This window comes from Colobus angolensis, unplaced genomic scaffold (genome assembly GCF_000951035.1).
Source record: "Colobus angolensis palliatus isolate OR3802 unplaced genomic scaffold, Cang.pa_1.0 Scaffold206, whole genome shotgun sequence".
In the NCBI taxonomy this organism is placed as follows: Eukaryota; Metazoa; Chordata; class Mammalia; order Primates; family Cercopithecidae; genus Colobus; species Colobus angolensis.
Window position 1 is genome coordinate 1,202,315 of NW_012115222.1, and position 23,563 is coordinate 1,225,877.

At 37.5% G+C, this 23,563-nt stretch overlaps 1 protein-coding gene across 1 annotated transcript in view; it reads left to right on the forward strand.

Moving 5' to 3' along the window:
* The window catches only part of MEGF10 (multiple EGF-like-domains 10), a 174,445-nt gene that overhangs the window by 42,806 nt on the left and 108,076 nt on the right, over positions 1 to 23,563 (forward strand). Inside the window, exons 3-5 of the mRNA XM_011942092.1 lie at positions 52 to 186; positions 7,866 to 7,967; positions 9,274 to 9,374. Of these exons, the coding sequence (XP_011797482.1) occupies positions 71 to 186; positions 7,866 to 7,967; positions 9,274 to 9,374 (319 nt within the window). The 5' untranslated portion in view covers positions 52 to 70. The remainder of the gene's footprint in view (positions 1 to 51; positions 187 to 7,865; positions 7,968 to 9,273; positions 9,375 to 23,563) is intronic.

The window sequence follows — 23,563 nt, forward strand, 5'->3', positions numbered from 1 at the left end:
CTGTGTGAGTCATTTCAATGCATTTCTAATTTGGATTTTTTTTTCTTGTAGGTTGTTCTGCAGAAAAAAAATGGTTATTTCTTTGAACTCATGCCTGAGCTTTATTTGTTTATTATTATGGCACTGGATTGGGACAGCATCACCTCTGAATCTTGAAGACCCTAATGTGTGTAGCCACTGGGAAAGGTAATGGTTCTGAAAGGAGCCTGACAAAAAATTGCTGAGAAGTTCCCTTATATACTATAATTATCAGTCAGATGTATCAAATTAGAATTTGCGAAGAGATTGTGAAATTACTTTTATGTAAAAATCATTAGTCATAGCTAGCAAATTAGGTAGTGTTAGTCACCTTGGTCTTACAATGTATATATTATGTGAAAAAAATCTTGACATATCTAATTCTAATGCAGGTGCAGTTGTAAGATTCAGGGAAAGCATTAATAGAGCAATTAAAAGATCTTCCTAAGGTTTTGTCTCTGATTTGAATTTGCATTAATTTTGGGGAGCTGGACTTATGCATGGGAACCCATGAGTAAGAAGTGGAAAGCAGCATGAGATAATGTACTAAAGTATTGAAATATATGGGATTTAAAAGAATTTTGCTGTAGATGGCTTGAAAAGGGAGACCTGATTTTGGGGTAAACTGGCAAGGCTGCATAGAGGTAGTGTCCCCTGAGATGCTCTTGAAGAACTGAATAAGATGAGTGGGTTGCAATGGTTGGAAGGGGATCTCGGAAGGGGAGGCAGTTTGAAATCAGTGCCATGTGGACCACCGAGAACTGTGCACAACCAGAACAAAGTTAGAACTGTATTTCAGGAGGGTGTGATTATATGAAGGCAGATGATGTAATGTCCAGATATGAGCAATTTGCAGCAGAAAGTACAAAAGAGTAGGTCATCCTCCAGGACCTTATAGTCCCTTTGGGAACACAAAAATAGTACAAACCCATCCAACGATATTGCAGTACAATCAAGTCCAGTCGGCTCTGCTCTAATGTGCTACTTGATTTTCCCAGAAATTATCTTTATCCAAAAAGTGTAAATGTAAGGGTTTTAAACAAAGAGAAGATGTTAAGTACTGGAGGGTAATATGTATTTTTAATAGCTGTAAGTACAATTATATCAAACTCTTGATCTTCAGCACCATTATTAGCAAACCACAGAGCACACATTCTAATCACCTTTGTCCCCCACTGTTAGGATGCACAAAGCCCAGAGCCTCTCAAGCACAGCAGTGGTATTATTCTGGGGACACGCTGGTTTCTCACTCAGCATTATTTTTGGTGAGGGCACTACCTCCATTGGTAGTGTTACAAGCAGGGTAATTAAAACATAATTACCTGATTAGTCAATGGAGTTATATATTATTATGAAACTTTAAGCTGTAGAGAGAATATATGTATATAATAAAGTTCTGTATATTTGTGGTATTAACTACATTATACAGAATTTAAGCAGAAGGACTTCCTATTAGTTCTCTTTATAAGATTTACAGCACTTCCATAAACCATTTCATCAAGAAAATACATAATAAATACTTATTAAAGTCATAAAAATGAATCAGTGGCTACATGAATGGGTACACGTCAAATTTAGTAAAGGAAGAGACCATTGGTGGTTGAACTTCTTGGAGGGATGATAGATTTGGGATGGGAGGAAAAGTCAAATTTGTGAGATGCTGTGAAACAAAAATCAACAGATCTTGATAATACATTGACTGAGGAAGTGAAGGAGGCAGAGAAGACTAGGATTTAGCACTTGCTGTGTGAAGTAATCCAGATGTCGTTGCGCATATGGAAAAATAAAAGAGAGAGCTGATTTGAAAGGGAAGGTGTTAGTGCGGGTTTGCCGTGTTGGGTTTATAAAATCAATGTAAACTATGGGCCTGGAAGTATTTGGGAATATAGATTTGGGAATATCCAACATGATGAGATAGGAGATGTGAATAGATGAATTCATGTGAAATGTGAACAGATGAACTCTCTGAGGGAAATACTATAAGAGAAAAAAAGGCTGGGTGTGTGGTGGCTCACATCTGTAATCCCAGCACCTTGGGAGGCCGAGGTAGGTAGATCACTTGAGGCCAGGATTTCGAGACCAGCCTGGCCAACATGGCAAAGCCCCATCTCTACTAAAAATATAAAAAGCTGAGCGTGGTGGCGCATGCCTGTAATCCCAGCTACTACGGAGGCTGAGGCACAAGAGTCACTTGAACTCAGGAGGTGGAGGCTGTAGTAAGCTGAGATCATGCCACTGCACTCCAGCCTGGGTGACAGAGCAAGACCTGTCCCCCCCGTCCCCCATCAAAAAAAAAGAGAGAGAGAGAAAACAATTTCAAGGCTTCAAATAATCCAGCACCCACTTATAAATACACATTGTGTCCTGCTTCCTTGATCAGCAGTTGATCAGAGCTGCCAATGCATAATTGCATTGTTTGGCTCACCACTGATAATTCCCACTGTCTAAAACACTGCCTTGCATGTGGCATGTGTTCAATAAATAATTGTTGAATGAGTGAGTTCATCTTCTGATAGGAAATGAAATGACTAAATATGTACATCAATGTGGGAGGGGCATGGAGAGTGAGAAAGAGAGATAGACAAGGGGCACATTCATCTCTAAACCTAATAGAACCCAACAACTGTACAAGTGATTAGTGCAAACTCTAAAATGCTCACTAAAGGGGAGGGAAATTGAATGTGAACAAACAGGAAAATGATGAACAAATTTTCCAGTTTTTTAAAAATGTACTACCAGGAAGAAGGGTTGACAGCTGTAATCTTCTTTTTGATATATTTTCTGTTGTAAGACTAGATAATGATTTCTAGAAGAAAGGTAAAAGAAAGTAGAATTGTTTTGGCAAGGATGGGGACTGGTGTAGAAGATAAATTGAAATGATCAAATAAAGGCACAGGTGACAGGTTTGTCTAGTATTTTCAAAAATGGAAATGGGCTTGAACTGAAATGGGGAGAGGAAGGTGAGTTCCAAGGGCGTAATTCTGGTAGTAGGGCTCATTTTAAGCCCTTCTTATGCTAAAATCTACCTGTACCCAATGGCTCAGAATCATGCAATCACCTGGAGGTTACTTCTGAGTGTGGTTTGCAGAGCTGAGGCATGAACTTGTTGGAAATGCAGACTCTCAGGTCCCACCCCAGACCTACTAAATTGAAATCTGCATTTTAACAAGATCCCAGGGAGATTTCTCTGCATATTCAAGTTTGAGAAGCACTAAACAAAAATACTTCCATCAATGCGTTCTAGCTGCATCCCAATTGATACCTGAATATTTTGAAATAGAGATGTGCCTTGTTTTAATGCAGCAATTGTGATTCTAAGAAATTGTACATAAAATGAAATGAGAGAAAATGAAATCATTTAAATACTCAAGGGGTGTTTATGATTAAAGGAACTCTGTACAGCATCTTGTTGGAAAATGAATTACTCTAGAAATCATCTATTCCTTCTCCTAACCTTCTTTCTGTATTCTGTAAATTTGAGCTTTTCCATTCAGTGGGGTTTCTTCTAAAGAAGGCGCAAGTGAAGAGAAACCACACTTTGCCCAAACCTTCAATTACTAACACAGAAGGGAGAGTAATTGAATCAGCAGTCCTGAAGCAAGTAGAGATAAGAAATGAAGATTATTACCATATCTGATTAAAGTAACAAGATAATTTAGGCAGGTAAAATGTAATTAACCACTTTGGAATGTGCCCAAGTGATAATGGCTTCCTCCCCTTATTCTCCATCTCCTCCCCCACTCCCCTGTTCTTTGACCTTAAATTAAATCTTATTGGGGTTTTCCCCAGATAACACTTAATAGATTAAAATCATGGCGATGATATGTTTTCCGTATGTATGAGAAGATTAAACAAACAAACAGGAAATAAAGAGTTTTGCTTCTGAAGGCTGAAAGTTGTGCAGAATTGGGATCAGATTTTTAAAATTCCAGTTTCCCACTCTTTGTCTGTTTTAGAAGCTTTAAATGTTGTATAGTGATGTTTGAGAGAGGATGGGGCAGGACAGTGTCTGAGGGTCTTGGTGTTACTGCTGACTCTATATGGAAGCTCAGTGTTGCTCCTTGTCAATTAAAGTGGAATTGGACCAGATAATAGAGGAGGTACCCTCATACTCTGTGACTTCAGGAGCAGCTGCTGGTGAATATGGCAGTATGGAGTGTTAGCAGAGAAGCTAATTAAGTTCCAGCAGCAGCCTAAGCACTGGCCAAAGCGGCGGTGATAAAGACCAGAGGAGGCAGGCCCATTCTTGCAGACACTTGCTTTCATGATTCAAACACATCGCTTCCAGAAAATGGACCCCTTGAAGAGTGACAACTTAATTGCCTAATGATTGGTGGGTATTGAGCAAATTAGGTGTAGTCACTTAAAAGTATTTGTCAGTCATAATTTGAAGACTGTACTAACATGGAAAAATGCTTATGATATACTCAAGTTAAAAAAGAATGTTTTAGAAATATGTGCATGGCGTGATTATTACAATATAAGAATTTAGAAATACCTTCAACCAAAAACTGAAACCTCCTGGAAACTGTAAAGAGGCACAACAACATGCTATTGGTGGTTATGTGAGAGCTGTGGAATTCTCTCTCCTGCTCTCTTTTTTAAAAATGTGTTTTCCATATTCCATAGTGTGATTATAATACCTTTACAAATGAAAAAAAAAAGGAAAGTAGTGTATAGAAGGAAAAATAGTGTGTAAGAAACAACAGAAAAGAAATTCACGTTGAAAAGGCTTAGTACCTTTCTCCTATAAGCTTAAGTGGAAGCTTCAGTTTCTGAGCAATGATAATTAGGCAGGTAATTATCATCGGTCAGAAAGTAGCTTCCACTTAAGTTTATACAGTAATTTAACTATAGTTAAATTAGTTGAACTGTAGTTTAACATAGTTAAATTAGTTGAACTATAGTTTAATATAGTTCAAAATAATTTATATGTAGTCAGTTCTGTATTGGGTTTGAGTGTCAAAATAATTTTAATGAGTAGAGCCAAGATTGAGGAGAAATACTCAAAACATAATGAATTTTATACTCCTGTTTCCCCCAAGCTATATATATTTCTCCATGGAAAGCTATATCGTATTACATTCAGCATTTAAATATTGCCCTCTCATTAGGCTGAGAGCTCCTTGAGGGCAGGAATTGCTCAATAAATGTTTGTTGAATTGGAACCCTAAATACTTTGATTGTTCTTTTAATAAAAGAGCTATTGGTGAGCAGCAAGTGACAAGAAGAGGAAATTCATGTACTCCAACATTCCCTGTCATTTAAAAACTCTTTTTGGTTCCTAGAAATCAGTGAAAACATTTTACATGTTGGTTTATGGAATTGGTTCTTCCCTCCACATCAAATAGAACTGGCCAGGATGCATTTATTATAACTTTTGCACTCTGAGGCACACAGACTTGAATATCATAACATGGCCTTTGAAATTTTCTAGAAACTCTTTATCAGCTCTAGTTCCAACAAATGAATTTAGTTCAGCTAAATTAGTACTGTAGAGACTGGTTGAATAAGTGTTTTCTCCCAACTGGCATTAATTTAGAGTGGTTTCTTTTTTGTTTTTACAGCACATGTGGGAAGTTGCTCTGTTTTGCTCATAGGTGATGTAGGACTGTATCTGTACACCAGTTGTATACACAGAGGATATTCATTCACTTTGTTCTCCACTAGAAATGGAACAGAGATATAATGCTGTAGGCCTTAAGATTCAGCTGTTTACAAGCAGCTGGATAGAAAGTGTCAACTTTAAACAATGAGAGTTAGAAAATAGGATTAAGTATTGAGTTTATTCAGTACAAAATTTGAGGACAGCCATACAGAAAAGAGACTTCAAGGGAATGGGCTCAGTTTTCCCAAGTGGGGAAGTTAAAGTTTCACCTATATAGGCAGAAACAAAGAAGTTTAATAAGGTTCGACAATTTCCATAGAAAGCCAGTACATATGTTACAGTGATTTGATTGATTACAGTTTGCTACATTTCAAGGAAGATTGCTTTAACATTTCCTGAGGAAGGGTAATGATCTGAGGGGGTCTATCTCTGATGCCATTTGGTTATTTCTAATCATTTATAGGAAAAAGAATTTGCAGCTGCCTGCTGCATGACTCAGGCCACATAGTTATATTCCTCTCAAGGCTCAAAATAATTTAAAGTTCCAACAGCTTTAAATTTGAATTTTAATTTCACAGGAGGAAGAAATATTGGTAAGGAAGTCTTAGAACCTCAGGACACTGCTAGGGGTCTGAAGAAAATACTGATAGCTTAATGTGATATGTCATTCCAAGAATATTAATATTTTAGCAGGGGCCTCTTGCTTTACCCAAAAGGAGTTACATCATAGCATGCAGGCATTTGCACACCACACTGTATCCTCATCTGAACTTATTTTTGCAGGTAGCAATGGGTAACATCTGTTGGAGGGAGAAAGAAACAGTCATCGAAAGTATATGTTAGAAATTCAGGATGCTAAATAAGAGGGGATCTTCAACACCTTCTCTGACTCCTTTTATTTTAAAACGTGATCATGAGGACCCAGGGAAGTGAGGTTATCCGCTGAACATCTCCCAGTTTCTCAGTGTCAGTACAGAATTATAACCCTGCCTTCTTCTAGTCCAGTGCTCTTTTCAATAGAGCCTGTTTTATTTGCCCAACATTTATGGAGGGTCGCTAAATTTACCTAGAAATAAATTGCAATATCGCAAAGAATGAAATATGCAAAACTATGAATAGTACGATTACTTCATGGCTGTCCTATTGAAGCCTGATATATAATGACTACCAGAGACCAGCTGCAGAAAGAAAACCCATTGTTTGTGAGGCTAGCACCACACAGCTTTTCAAATCAGAAGGTTCTGTCTAACCTGAATTCTTCATGCTGACATTTTAACTTCCTTCCTTCCTGTTAGTGAACTTGGGCTGTTGATTTGCAGCAAGTGAATCGGTGATTATGGCCCATTTTGTTTGTGTGAATTAAAGATTTTAGTGAAAATCTTTAAGAGAATAAATTGTTTGGAGAAGATTATCCACATTTTCTTATAGGCAGATGCTAAGCTCTTTAGCATGGAATAGACTGTTTAAAATGAAGAAGTCTGGAGTTGAACAGTGAGAATTCTTCATATTTCATGGATGTTTTCCACCCACGTTCTTAGGCCCGTAGGCTTGTATGTTTTCACTCTAACAGGAACCTGTTAGTGAAAATGTATTGGAAAACAGACTATTTAAGTAGTAGCCTGCTGTTGGTATGACTATTTTAGGCTAATTGTCTCAGCCATATGTTTAGAACCAGGTTTAAAGACTACTTTATAGTATTTATTCAGTTGTTATGTACTGTATAGTCTTCCATTGCCTGAAAGCAAATTATTCCGAGTTTCAACTAGAGAAAAATATGTTCTTTCTGATATTTTAAGAATCAGTAGCAAAATGTACTGTATTACTTTACTTGAATTGTTTCTTTGCTGAGTAACATTATTTGCATGCAGACTTAGAATGAAAACCTTCTGTGAATGATCTTTGTTATCCTTTAAGCCCTGGGATAAAAGGAGGGAATTAAAGGCAGAAAAATAGAGTGGTGTTTTTAAATTTGGGAATATTAGGGTTTATAGTGAATAGTAAGATAGAATTTTCTTTAAAATTTACAGCAGGAATCCTTGTCTTTTAAATATATTGTTAAAATTGATCCTTTTGGGGTTCTAGTTTAAATAAAAACCCATAAAAGCATGGAAATTCTCTGTTAAAAGTCACTATGGAGTTGCAAATGGAGATAATTTAGCTTACAAACTTTTAAATACATAGTATATTATTAATTTAAAAAAGAGAAATACTGATTTCTTATTTTTCCATTTCTTTTCAGCTACTCAGTGACTGTGCAAGAGTCATACCCACATCCCTTTGATCAAATTTACTACACGAGCTGCACTGACATTCTAAACTGGTTTAAATGCACGCGGCACAGGTAATAGAAGCTCAGACATGTTTATGAGTTTGGCTAACTGGGAATAGATTCTAATACAGAATTACTAATGACAGCATAAAGTGCATCCATTAATTCAGTGAATAGGTATTGAGGGCTTGCTACTGTCTTATCTTTGTGCCAAATTACAGGGGATATAGAAAAGCAGAAAGGTAGCCCATGCCCTAAGGAGCTTACAGCCTAACTGAAGAGAAAGTGTCTGCTGTTTACCATGATTTGTTAACAAGAATTCATCTACCCTCCGTGTTGCACACAACTAGGGGAGACACTGTTTCCTATGGACAGCAGCAGATGTCAAGAAATTCATATCTTAGCATGTTTCCAATTAAACATCTGACTCAATTTAGGCTAACTTAAATTTGACTCTTAAGTAAAACAAGACGTATTTTTTTTTCTGTAAATGTGAACACAGAAACAAAACTAAAATATAATTAAATATTAATGTTAATATAGAAGGGAACTCAGATGCCCTAATTTTATTAGTAGTATACTAACATTTATAGTGTATGAGTTATGCGTTGAGTTCAGCATCTGCTGATTTGTACTGCACTAAATGATGTTATGCTCAATGTCATTTCTTCACACAAGCTGGCCTTGGCCACTCTGTGTAAATTAGCATTTCCCGCCTGTCACGTTCTATTCCCTGACTGAGGCTTCATTTTTCTTCACAGCATGTAATCATTACCTGCCGTTACATGATCTAATCATTTGTTTAATGCATGTCCTTACTTTAACAAATTCAGCCAGATCTGTCTTCCCCAGTAAAATGTAAGTTCCTTGAGAGCAAGGGATTTGTATTGTTTTGCTCTCTGCTCATTCCCAATGTCTAGAACAGTGCCCAGGATATAGTAAGTGCTCAGTAAACACATGCTATGTAAGTGAATCCGTGAATAAATGGCGCTTTAGTTAAATGGAGAGGTCTTTTTTCTCTTAGCCTTCTATATTATAGTGGGATGAGACTGCCCTAAGGTTTTTAAGGGAATTCTCTGAATTCTTCCTTTAAAACATACATAAGTGAATGATGGTTAGGTGGGTATCATATATGAATTAATCAATACTTTTCAACATGTTTTAGGATAAGTGAAAGAGGGAAATCATGAATCTACTGACCCCTTCAAATAAAGGATAGACTAGCTTCAATCGGGCATCTTAATATCTTCTTAGCAAATTGATGAGTTAGTATTATATTGGTCTAGACATGTATTCCATATTTCTTCATAACTAGTTTGAAAGACTTTGCTTTTCAGATCTTTATTATGTTTAATAGCTAATTTTTCCCTCTCTATAGAGTCAGTTATCGGACAGCCTATCGACATGGGGAGAAGACTATGTATAGGCGCAAGTCTCAATGTTGTCCTGGATTTTATGAAAGTGGGGAAATGTGTGTCCGTAAGTAAGACTTTCACCCCTTTGAGATTTGCTTGTTTTTCCCAGTGCTGGTTTGGTTCTGTTAATGGCAGCTGAGACAGAGGCCTGGGGAGGTGGGTGTCTTGGAACATTCCTTTTTTCTCTGGTTGCTACTTTTCCTTGGCTTGTGTAATGAAGGAAGCATTAACTCTGTCCTCCTGTCCTATCCAAAGTCTCCAAATGAATATTACTTAAGGAGAAAACAGCTGTTACAGAAAGCTAATTCAAGGCCGGAGGTGGTGATATAAATTATAATTCTTCAATGAATGTCTCATTGGAAATTGGTCAGGACTCACTGGACTTGGGTCACAGAAGAGAACAGAGAACTAACTTTCCTGCAGCTGACCCAAGTCAACTTCCGAAAGGCCAGCATATTCTTTTCTGGTGCATAGAATGATGAGCCTTATTAAATGTAGAGGAGTTTTCACATTAAAAAATGACAGTGAGTCTGTGTCACAAAATAGAACTTCTTTTCATTGTCATTTTCCCTCTTCTGTCTTTTCATTGTCATTTTCCCTCTTCTCTTCCCTCCCCACCTCACCAATTCATTCTGAGATGTCTTGAGAGAAGTTTGGTATCTTATGACACACTTCAGAGAATCCTAGAATATGAGATGCATGGTGAGATGCAGTTTGCAATTGAGATTTCCTACTATTGTGTATAGGTCACTTAGAAGAGAGATCATTAAAGACTATTTTATTCAAGTATTCTGGCTCAACACAAGGCTAGAGGGACAACTCTGCTTTCTGAGTTGAGATGCTGATGTTGAGTAGCTTTCTTGTTCTTGGGGGTGCCTCCCAGTGACTTTTCTGTACTCTTCACAACTGGCACAAGTGAGGCAACCTTGTGAATAAAGGAACAAAGAATACAAGATTCTTGGTTGTGTTTTCGTAGTCTCTTTTTCTACCAAGTTTTGCTGCCAGGCAGGTAACACGGTCACCTTTTTTAACTGTTTCCAGTTACCAAAATAAACACAGGAATCAGTCATAATTTTAAGTTAATTCTTGATACTTTACCTAGAAGGCTACCAAGGATGATTTAATGCAAATACCGGTATTTGAAACAAGTTTCTTTTATGTACTCAAGTAGCACCTTCAGGAGAGCAAGTCCTGTCTTCCCCTCCCTCCTCACCTCTGTTTCATCCTGCCTCACCCTCTCCTCCATGATAGATACCACTGTAGACGGTCATTCTGGAGGCTTGACGTGGAACTGCCAGCTGCCCCACCCTCTTTCCACAGCTTTCTGAGGTTTCCTGTGGGGACCTGGCCAGCTGTCTTCACTATCATGTGTTAGTGACATGTCCTTTTGGTTCTCATCTTCCCCTCACCCACCCCTCCCACTTTCAGAGATCAGAACACTTCACAAATATTAAAAGTAGCTCTTCATTAGAAAATTGTCAGGGATATGTATGCTAAAGAGTCATCTTCTCAGGGCCGGGCATGGTGGCTCATGCCTGTAATCCCAGCACTTTGGGAAGCTAAGGTGGGAGGATGCGTTGAGCCCAGGCATTCGAGACCAGCATGGGCAACATAGGGAGACCCCGTCTCTTAAAAAAAAAAAAGTGATCTTCTCTAGGCTCCAGAGACTTTGCTGGAGAGTGGGCTGCCAGTTCAGAGTCAGCTGTGGTTGAGGAAGGGGAGCTGAGTGGCCTCCAGGAGCCAGGCTCACCTTGTGAAGGAGTCCATGGAATAGTCCCTGTCTCAGAACCGTAAGGATAGCTTGTAGATGTCACCAGGATGATGGTAGGACCATGCAGCTTAGTTTAACTTGTTTTGGGAGGAAAGCAGGTTTCTATTCTACTTGTCCATATAAAGGAAGTCATTGTTCCTTTATCGTAGTCATTTCCTCTTTCACAGGAAAAATCAGACTCAACACAGTGGATTCAATTCAATTGAATAAAACATGCATTGATTGACCTACAATGTAGAACCAATGGGCTAGACTCTGAAGATTATGTGTATGTGTGTATATATATATGTATATATGTGTGTATAATATATATATTATGTGTATATATATATATAATATATATGAGCCAGACATACTTTCTGCCATCAAAGAGTTTTGCAGTCTAAGTATCTTTTTTAATGGATTTCGGACAACAACAAAATCATAGTTAACTTTATTGTGTGCTTACTATGTACCAGGCACATACATTATCTTATAAAATTTCTAAAACATTATGAGGCAGATATAATCATACCCCTGTTAAAGATGAGGAAAATGAAGCTTTGACAAATTAAATAACTTTTTTAGTCTGATCAATTGGTGGTGGATGGTGGAAGATGATGCAGATATTTATGATAAATAGAGAGTAAGATACTTTACCTAAATAAAAGAAATGAAATTGGCAGAGTAGCTTATGAACCAAGGATTATCCAACTCCTGTCCATGTCACATGTCAAGAAATTCTCAGCTGCATCTCATTACATGACTTCAAAGATTAAAAAAACTATGTGTTAAATAATTTTACCTTGAAAAAAAAAGTCAAGAAAATTCTCTGTTCTCTATGTTCAATTCTATCTCTCTTTTTAAGGTGACTAAAATCAGTAAAAATCTTCTTTCTTTTGAAATTGGATTTTTAAAAGGTTCTTGAAAACAAAGAACTTTAGAGAAATGAAGTAAATAGATCTTACAAATGCAGTGATTCTGTCTACATCAACCAGAGGACTGATCACTGAACTTACAGGCATCGTTGGTGGATATTCAAGATTGTTGTTACTGCTGCAGTTTCTTCACTTTTGGGAAATATAGCAAGGCAGCCTAGTCAGGTGCTCCTGCCTTCTCTGTACTGTCAAGGTTCCAGGGAAAAGGACAGTAGCTCAGAAAGATCCTGAAGATTTTAAGTTTCACATGAATACATGAATTTCCATGTAAATTCACATGGAAACTGTCCCAGGATGAGGCTCTCATTTCATGTTTATGTGCAATAGAAACAGCAGGTGGTCACTGAATGGCTCTTCATTCTGTCAGCTGTGGAGATTCTTGGAGAAAAAAACCCCTAGTTTTCTTGTGTATAGAGCATGATAAAGAGACTGGCTCTGCTTCTGACTGGAATGAGCACACAAAACTTTTGGAGAGGCTGTTAAAATACAGATTCTGATTCCATGGGTCCAGAGCAGGGCCCAAAGGTACGCATTTCTGCTGAACCCTCAGGCTGTGTGGAAGCTGCTGGTCCACAGAGCAGACTTTGAGTAACAAGGCTGTCTGTCCGAAAGACCAATGCATGTCATCAGGCAGGAAAGACCACAGTAGAGAGTGTGAGCAACAGTGTGGTTAGGAGCCTTTTCTTAGAATGTGTTTAGAAAAAAAGAAAGGATTGGACATTTTTAAATTAAAATATTACTAGGACAGGAAGAAATCTGTGATTCCTTGATGTGGTTTTACTTTGTTTATAAATTTAATTAAACTCTAAATTTGTTCATCCTTCAAGGTTAATAGGTTAATATTCTTGCCTAATCTGTGTTAAGAATTTAGACGTGTTTCATTATTTTTAATTTGGAGATTTTTCTTTTATTTCAAGTGTTTTTTAAGGAACACATAGTGCTTGGTTATATGAATAAGTTATTTAGTGATGAATTCTGAGATTTTGGTGCACCCATCACCTGAGTAACGTACACTGTACCCAATGTCTAGTCTTTTATCCTTTACCCACCTCCCACGCTTTCCCTTAAGTCCCCAAAGCCTGTTGTATCATTCGTATGCCTTTGCATCTTCATGGCTTAGCTCCTACTTATAAGAAAGAATATACAATGTTTGGTTTTCCATTCCTGAGTTACTTCACTTAGAATAATGGTCCCCAATTCCATCCAGGTTGCTGCAAATGTCATTATTTAATTCCTTTTTATGGGTGAGTAGCATTCCATGGTATATATGTGTGTATGTACATATGTATGTATGTATGTATCTATCTATCTATTCTTTATCTATCTGTCACATTTTCTTTACTTGTTGATTGATAGGTATTTGGGCTTGTTCCATATTTTTGCAATTGTGAATTGTGTTGCTATAAACATGCATGTGCAAGTATCTTCTTTGTACAATGACTTCTTTTCCTCTGGTAGATACCCAAGAGTGAGATTACTGAATCAAATGGTAGATCTACTTTTAGTTTTTTAAGGAATCTCCACACCATTTTCCCTAGTGGTTGTACTAGTTTATGTTCCCACCAACAGTGTAGAAGCATTCCCCTTTCAGCACATCCACACCGACATCTATTATTTTTGAAGTTTTTGATTATGGCCATTTTTGCAGGAGTAAGGTGGTATTATATTATGGTTTTGGTTTGCATTTCCCTGATCATTAGTGCTGTTGAACACTTTTTCATATGTTTGTTGGCCATCTGTATATCTTCTTTTGAGAATTTTCTATTCATGTCCTTAGCCCACTTTTTGATGGGATTTTTTTTTTTCTTGCTGATTTGTTTGAGTTCCTTGTAGATTCTGAATATTAGTCCTTTGTCAGATGTATAGATTGTGAAGATTTTCTCCCACTCTGTGGGTGGTCCGTTTACTCTGATGATTATTTCTTTTGCTGTGCAGAAGCTTTTTAGTTTAATTAAGTCCTATCTATTTATCTTTGGTTTCGTTGCATTTGCTTTTTTCTTGGTCATAATAATTTGGCGAATTTAAAGTACAGGCTGAGTATCCAAAATGCTTGGGAGCAGAAATGTTTCAGATTTTGGATTTTTTCGGGTTTAGGAATATTTTGACATCCACAATGAGATACTCTGGGGATGGAACTCAAGTCTGAACATGAAATTAATTTGTATTTTATATACATCTTATACATATAGCTTAAACATATTTTTATACAACATTTTAAATAATTTTGTGTATGGAACAAGATTTTGACTGTGTTTTGACTATGACAGGAGCTCAGGAGGGAAATTTTCCACTTGTGACTTCATGTCAGTACTCAAAATATTTTCAGATTTTGGAGCACTTTGGCTTTTGGGTTTTTGCGTTAGGGATGCTCCACCTGCATTAATAAAGAAATCCTCAGAGAAATGAAATGGAGAAATGTCCAGAGGAATGAAATAGTTGTAATATATGTGTGTGTACATATATATGTGTGTGCTTGTATAGATGTATTTGTGTTGTATATACATATATAGTATGTTTTTTAGTGTCACATAACTGACCTCTTTTAAATTGCTATTGATTTAAATCTCAGTTCTTGTACCTAAATAAATATTGATCCAAACACATTCCTATATATTTTCATTAACACATATCAGTTTTTATAATAAATATTTATGTGTTCTAGAGATTTCTGTGGTTCTTCATGGGATAGCTTACAGTTAACCAACACTTTTTTGTTATATACATTAATCCTAATGCATATATAGGAACTATAGTTAGGTTAGGAAGATAGAGAAGCAAGAAGTGTGATTAGTTTAAATGTTTATGTTTGAGAAATCACTGGATACTATTCTCTGCTTTCAACATATACCCATCATTTGACTGTAAATGCAAATATGGACATCCTAAGTGTAGTGCACATGGCCAGTGTATAGTTTTCCAAGGAAAACTGTTATATTTATTATCTCTCCCTTTTGGCCTCCAAGAAAAAAAAAGTTCAGTTCAGATTGTTAACATAGAATGGAGAAAACACATGAATTAAACCTAGGTTCAAATCCCAAAGCTACCCTGCATGTATAATGTCCCTGGGCCACAACATCCTTGATTTCTGTGAACCTCACTTCTTAATCTGTAAGATGGGTTCTAATGCCTATTAATCATGTAGGGTTGCTGTTAGGATCTAATAAGATATATGAAAGTGTTTTGAAAAATGCAAAAGACTTGCGTGTACAGTATTAACTAACTGAAAGTGATGGTTCTGGACTTGATTTTAGTATTATTTGTGATGTTTGGATTTCAATTAGAAGATAAGAATTCTTCTGCTGTAGCTCTAAAGTTGAGTAAATATTAAGCCATATGATTTTCATGAAGTTTAAAGTAATTCTCATGGCAATTCTTTATCACAAATATCAAACTGACTTGCTAAACTGCATCTTGATCCATTTACTTATATCCATGTGCTTATGACTACTGTGATTAGAGATAATTAATAGGATCAAATCTTCCTTTCTAGTCATATAAAATGTATTGTCTTTTGCTTTTCTCTCAGCAGAAGAGTGTCCCTGAAATGAAAAAGCCTACCTTCTTTTTCTGATTCTAGTTTTGTAATATATGTAGCTATTTAAAAATGGAAATGCAATCAAATTTAAATGTGGAATTATTTTGGTATCAAAATACTTTTTTGATTTTTATCTCAAACTACAAAAGCAATGAATTTTTCATACAATAAGCCAGATCCCCCAAATATGCTAACTGCTCTATAGTATTTGTTAAATGTGAAGTGTGTGCTTCTGTATGTGTGGGTGGGTGCGTATGTGCATACACGTATATGCAATATAAAAAAGTCTATTCTGAGGTTTACTTTGTTTTTCATAATTAGTATTTGATTTACTATAGTTATAAATCCAAAAACATAGTTGCTTCTTAAGAAAAATTCAGCTTACAGATGTTTCATTCATCAGTCTAACAAATTTAACAAACACATTAAGAAGCCTTTGACTAATGTTTTATAAACTTAAACACCTTCAAGTTTTTAAAATGGAATTCATACATTTAATAGATTTGATTTTCATTTTAAATAATTCAGCGTCCAGGCTACAAACCTTCCCATATACTTAAATAATTTTTGTAAATCTAAATAGCCCAACTTACAAATAAGGTGAAATCTTATGTACTCTAAAATGTTAAACTACAGTCTGGACGCAGTGGCTCACGCCTGTAATTCCAGTGCTTTGACAGGTGACAAGAGTGAGACTCCATCTCAAAAGAAAAAAAAAAATTGTATTAGTAAGATTCAACTTTAAAATAACATTTTAAAATCAATTATTCCATTACACATTTAAAGAATAAAATTAGAAAGCTGAACTTTTATTCTATGGACCACATGCTCCTAAATATTATAAATGTCTTCTTAAAACTAAAAATATGAACGCTATAGATTTGGATTCTCTCTCACACTTCTGTGCTTAACGGAAATCTTCACAAGGTTGAAAGATAATTACTTTCTAAGCATTGTCTCATAATTTTTGGTTTAATTTTTAATATAAGTTTGGTAGTCTCTTCATTTAATTTCTTGATATTTATTTTTATTATGGTAAAAACACATGACATTACATTTACCATTTTAACTATTTTTAAGTGTACCATTCAGCAGTATTAAATATAGTCACGTTTTTGTGCAACATATCTCTAGAACATTTTTGTCTTGCAAAACAGAAACTCTAGACTCATTAAACACTAACTACCCCTACCCACCTCCAGCCCGTGGCAACCACCTTTCTACTTTATGTTTTTATGATTTTGACTACTTTAAATCCTTCATATAAGTGGAATCAGACAGTATTTGTCCTTTCGTGACTGGCTTATTTCACTTACCATAACCATAATGTCCTTGAGGTCCAGCCATATCGTTGCAGCAGGGGACAGGACTTCCTTTTATTATTTTCTTTCTTTTTTTTTTTTTTTAAGGCTACGCAATATCTTTTCTGAAGTTTTTAAATATAAGAGAACATGGTCCTTGACTACTACCTCAATGGAGCATACTGAACCTACCCCCTGTTCAAGATGGTGTACCTGTATTCCTTCAGTGTAAGACATATTATTTCCTAGTACTAGTTTCAAATTAGATTAGAACTCAATCCAGTTGGCTACTCTGGTTGATTAAATTTTTGTGCATATCTTGATCATTGAGATATGCACATATTTTTGGCCTAACTACCATGATAATTGACAGAATTATGTATTCTTTTCATATAATTCTTATATGAAAATCTTATAAGATGTGTGGTCCTTTATTTCTTGCAAATGTTAAAATAATATCGCATTGCATTTTCCAAATTTCATGGCTATGTTTGGAAGTGAAATCACAACCTCTAAGGTCATCTTGTTCACTCTCTTCCACTTTGCCGTTGGGCTCATCTCACATATAGTCTGAAGTTACTCCGGCGACACTGGTGTAGCTCTTTCTCCAGGGTGTTAATTTCATCTGCAATATCAGCAATCTCTAGACACTTCCTATTTCTTTGTCGCCACTTTCAGCCTGCCCAAGGCTCCAGGTAGTTCTCTAATTTAGAAGTTTGATCTTGTTCCTAAGATGAAAATATGTGTAACTCAAATTGTCTTGAATATTGTGTGTCCCAAGCTTGTCTGTTAGTGTCTCTTCCCTCCCAATTGCTGTGCCTGTCTTGCTTCACCTTCTTCCTTCTATTCTCCCTGCCTCTTCCTGCTCTCCATTCCTTTTTTCTTCCTCCCTTGGTTCTCTTCCTCCTTTTGTCTGTCATCCATTTTTTCCCCTTCTTCTCTCCTTCCTTTCTAAGCATCAGCACACCGAAGACTGAAGGATGAGTAAACCACTGTTGATGTTCTTCAGGGCTCAGTCTGTGCTAAAGAGTAGGAATGAAATAGACTGCAGAAGGAAGGGAAAGACCCTTGGGCCCTTCCCTTCTCAACTGTGCTACTCTGTTTATCAGAAGTAAAAGACCTAGGCCACTTCAGAAGAGACATAAATTTGTTGTGTATATATATATATTTTTTTCATTGATTTTTTAAAAAAATTTGAAGTTGTAGTTTTTGTGGATACATAGTAGGTGTATATATTTATGGAGTGTATGTAATGTTTCGATACAGGCATACAATATGTAATAATCACATCAGGGTATCCTGATCTCAAGCATTTATTCTTTGTGTATCCATCACCTCAAGCATTTATTCTTTGTGTTACAAACAATTCAATTATACTCATGGAGATAGAGAGTAGAATGACGGTTATCAGAGGCTGGGAAGGATAGTGGGGGTGCGGGATAGGAGGAAAATGGGGATGGTTAATGGGTAGAAAAAATAGTCAGAATGAGTAAGATCTAGTGTTTGATAGCACAATATGGTGATAATAGTCAGCAATAATTTAATTGTACTTTAAAAAATAACTAAAAGAGTAAAATTGGGTTTTTTGTTGTATTTTTTTTAATTACCTAAACTGATTTTTCATAGTGAAGCTATTTTTTTTATCTGTGTAAAAAACTGGAAAACAGATAAGCAAAAAGAGAAAATAAATCATTCATAGTCCTGCCATTTTTGGTTTGTGTCTTTTCAGATATATTTCCATTACTTTAAATTCAATACAAATTTGTAGGTTATGCCATGCATATTTTTTGTAAGCTGCATTGCTTATTTGTATTATATTGTAGACATATTTCCTAGTCTAAAAATTACATCTAAATAATACTTTTATAATTGAATTTTACCATATTAATATATACTAATGTTAGGCACACATAATTTTGCAGCTACAGGGAGCATCATTTTATTTATCCCTTTGCATGTGTGAGTGATTCATACAATAAATTATTTTAAGTGGAATTTCTGGAATGAGAGGTATGCATCCTGTATCATTTAGAATTAGATTTGGCTATGGGGTGCCTAGAAGTAGGCAAGCCAGCAGGGGACCCAAGCAGGTTTTGCCTTTCTGCTCCACCATCTCTTTGTCACATACTCTCACCAAGCCACAAGGGCATCTTTATTTTGCTACTCCTGTAACTACTCGTGGAATGAGCCCAAAAGCAAGGTGGAAGAGAGTGAACAAGATGCCTTAGAGGTCGTGATTTCACTTCCAAACATAGCCAGGAGACTTGCAAAGTACAATGGGACATCGTTTTAACATTTACAAAGGTATGGTCTTCATTTCCATGTACCGTTATTGACCTCCACACATCATCAACAGACAGAATAGGTGGGAGAAAGAGGCAAATGGCAATGTCAACTGTTTCCTAAGGAGGATTCCTAGAAGTGATCATGTTCCTTTTACATCCCACTGGTCACTGGGTCTCACCAAGCTGCAAATGCATCTTTAGTCTGTGTGGGCAGAGGCCCAGTAAAAATATATATAAATATATATTTATTTCTGTGGGAAGGGGAAAATGGATATTGGGAGACAGGAATAAGCCACATTGTAATGCAGTTTGAGGCACATTGCCAAATCGCTGTCCAGACAGGTTGTAACAACTCACATGCCCACCAGTAGTGTGTGAAGGTGCCTATTTCCTTACATTTCTGCTGACCTAGCTATTATTATTATTGCTTTCAACCTTTTGGGTGAAAAAAGGTACCTAGCTTTATTTTGCATTTCCTAATTATTAATAATGCCGTTCACTTTAAAAACTTATGTTTATTGCCAGGCATGGTGGCTCACTCCTATAATCCTAGCATTTTGGGAGGCCAAGGCAGGCAGATCACCTGAGGTCAGGAGTTCGAGACCAGCCTGGTCAACATGACGAAACCTCATCTTTACTAAAAATACAAAAATTAGCTGGGCCTGGTGATACACACCTGTAATCTCAGTTACTTGGGAGACTAACACAGGAGAATCGCTTGAACCCAGGAGGTGGAGGTTGCAGTGAGCCAGAGCCGAGATCATGCCATTGCACTCCAGCCTAGGTGACAGAGTGAGACTCTGTCTCAAAAAAAAAAAAAAAAAAAATGTTTATTTACCATTTGTATTTTGGCTTTAGGGCCAGGACCAGGGAGATACAGTGAGACTGCCTTGTTCTGCAGAGAACCATAAGAACACTGAATAGAAGCAACAGGGGACAGTGGCAAATGAAAGAGAAACAGACTGATTTGGGGGTGATAAAGAAGACAGTTTGAGAGAGAGACTTTACTAACATGCCCCAGAGAGATCAGTTCCCATGGGTATGCCCAGCAGCAGCAGGAGACCCAGGCCCTTCTTAGCTCTTGCCCTCATCAACATCACGGATGCTCGTTCTCTCCTCATCCCACAGTTCCATTAGGCCTCCTTTCCCAAGACCTCAACTGTTTGCAGTTTGCAGGGATGATCTGGAGCCAGGGCAGTTTCTTGTCTTCTTCTACTACCTACTTCTCCCATGAGCATTGTGGATAGAGGAATAATCTCAGATTTCTGGCAGTGAGGTAGGCTCTTGGCAGCCCAAACTGGTATGCGAATGAATTGACCTATGGAAAGGAGAGAGACTTGTGATCCCCACAGTACTGTAGTTCATTCAGGATTATGCTGGAATAAATGAACAACTATCGAGGTTGAGGTTGCCCTAGGGACCTAGCCATTATTTACAACATTATAACTCCAAGAAAATTCACACAACTGGTTTCCAAACACATCTTTGAAACCCGACCTCTTAGCACGTTGGGGACTGCTTATAGATTTGGTGACATGGGACTTGGAAAAGCAGCAAAAGAGAGCAGCAGAGTGGGAAGTTGGCAGCTACCCTCTGTGGGAAGGATTGGTTAATCTAGAGAGAAGGCTGGTCATACATTCTCAATCGGATGGTCTTGGCTTCATCTCCACTGATGGCAGAGAAAGCGGATCATTGTAAGCAGGGCCGCTTGCAGCAGAATCATGAATGGACAAAGGAGATGGCCAGGGGTCCCTTCTCCAGTCCAGCTCCCATTCTCTTTGCCCCACATGCCTTGTCTTCTCCTGCTGGATGCTGCTGTAAAGGAAGGGATTGTTCTGATGATTGTTTTCTTTGGTGTAGACTTAAGTCTGCTAGCTCTGTTTTTGTTAGATGGAGAAGGTCAAATGCTAACTCCAAGTTCAAGTTCTAATGGGGGCGTCCAGGCAAGTGTGGCTTGTAAGAAGGACAGAAGGATGAGGTCTGGGGACTGGGTAACCCACTTTGTTGCCTGGCAGTCCAGCTCTGATGGTGAGAGATCAGTTCCCATGGATGTGTCCTGCCTGTTGTTGGCACTGGTTAAGAGAACTTCGGAACCGTAAATAAGAAGCCTTAACTCCCACACACTGAACTGTATATGATTTCCTGTTCTTAACAGAAAGGAGTGTGACAATTGATTACCAGAGCAGTGAATGAATATTCACAGCTGATTCTTAACTTGGCCAACTTTATGTAAAACTGAACCGGCTGTGGGCAAATAAGGAGCTGGAACTGTAGTTGGTGTTTATATGAAAAATAGTTCTGTAGATGAACTTTACTCTTGTTTAAATGTCATGCTTCAGAAAACAATGGGTTTTAAGCCCAAATTTTGAGGTGAGGGCTTAAAAACATCTGCAGCTCACCAACCAGGGACTCTTTTCCTTCCAGGAGACAGATATGCCACACAGGTGGCACTTTGTGAGTCAGTCACGTTAACTGTTTGCCATTTAATACATTTTTCTTTATTTCTTCTTTTTTAATATTGGAATATTATGTTATTTTAGACTGGAATTAACAAAAAGCTTTCTTTTGGGAAAGGGAGTGCCATCTCTTGAAAGTGGCTGCCTGGAACATTGTGTTTAGAAGGATTCTGAGGCTGTGTCTGGGCTAAGAGAGAAAGAGCAGAGTGACTCACTAGTGATTTCCGCCATGGGATTGGAGTGGCAGTGGGTGGCCCGAGTGCGCCTCATTTGCCATCCCTGTATTTGACTGCATAGTACCCTGTGACATTCTGGAATCATGGAGATATCAACTGAGGCTCCTGAATCATATGCCTGGCCAAAGGCTCCTGTTATACCTACCTCTGTCATTTAAGTGGAAAGTTATATTTACTGTTCTTGCTATTGTCCCCAGAAAAACAATTAGCTTCCTTTGTGAGCTGGAATATTTGACATGCTTAAGTCGGGATCATATTGTCAACAGTTTTGTGTTGGGGATGGGAAAGGATTTTCAATGGCTATGTTTTGCCTCAGTGTCAGCCACAGGGGGGTCTGATTAGGAGAGGGATTGGCAGGCTTGAGCAAATTGGGCACGGCTTCTGGGAAGAGCTGAACTGAAGATAGTTTCTTTCCCTACCTTATAATTATGTGAGGACACATTTAATTATTTATCCTGGCTTTGTATCATTTTGGTCTTTTCCTGTTGAAAAGTTTAGGGCCCAGATTCCTCAGGCTGAGAGGAGCTGCAGTGCAGGGAAGATGCCTTGTTTTGGGGTGGGAAGAGTTAGCCTTCGGCAGAGGTCTGTTTAGGGGAGAGCTAGGCTCCTTGGGTGGATTTAGGGAAGCAAAAGGAGAGCTTCAGGAAAGGAGGAGTACCTCTTATTGAAGTTTGAGGCAGACAGAGCCTTTTGTTTTGGATTTGTTTGATTCTCGCAGGCTTGTTTAATGATAAAGTTGTGATCTTGTCAAATATTAAAAAACAAAAACAAAAAAAAAACCCTTAGTCTTTTGATTCATTTAAGCAGATCCTTTTGAGTAGAGATAAAAGTGAGACAATCCTGTTAAACTAGTCAAAGAGAGCCTGACTGACAACAATCAGATGGTATGTGCCCAAATAGACCCACCCATGATGCCCTCCCTGCTACTGGCAGTGGATTTTTTTCCTGTTTCCATAGGGACCCTGTACTCTGTTGCTATGGAATCCGACGTGGTTCAGAGGAACCTACCAGTAAATACAGGGGAAGGCCTTTTGTCCACATACCGTGCCAGCAGAAATTCCAATTTTCCCACACATCTATCGGAACCTAAACTTCTGCTTTCCAGTTTGGGTCGTTGGTCCCTGATAGTAGGGAAGACAGGAAATCTAATAAATAACACAAGAAACCTTTGTTGCTTTACTGATTGACAATGCTTGCTCAGTGTTTAGGATTTTATAAATAGAAACTAAGAATTTAATTTTTTAAAAACCCACTACAAATTCAAGATAGCCTCAATCTAAACAGAAGGAGATATGTCTGCTGCCTATTTTTTTTTTTTTTTTTGCTTGAGAAAGCCTGACTTTAGAGTCCTATGGGGATAGGGTCAAAAGGAAACAATGAAAAAATCCTTGCCTTATCTCTAGAAAATTAGTTTCTGAAATTGCAGTCTTTGCAGGCCAGGTAGAATTTTTACAGGCCTAATAATTTATGCAATCCCCTTGCAGGGATAGAAAATGGCTAAAATAAAAGCCAAGAACTGAGAATCAATTTTTATTGTACTATGGTTCAAATCTTTTCAGGGCGAAGTAATTTAAAAATAATGGAAAAAACACAGTTTGATCTAAGTGACCAACCACAAAACATCGACATGACCAGGTGTTGACAGAACTTGCATATTTTTAGTCTGGGATAGCGACTGCCAGCGCTTTTACAGATAATCCAGTGGTAAACCTAGTGCATCCATCTGGGCCACACACAGAGATGCTAAAGGAG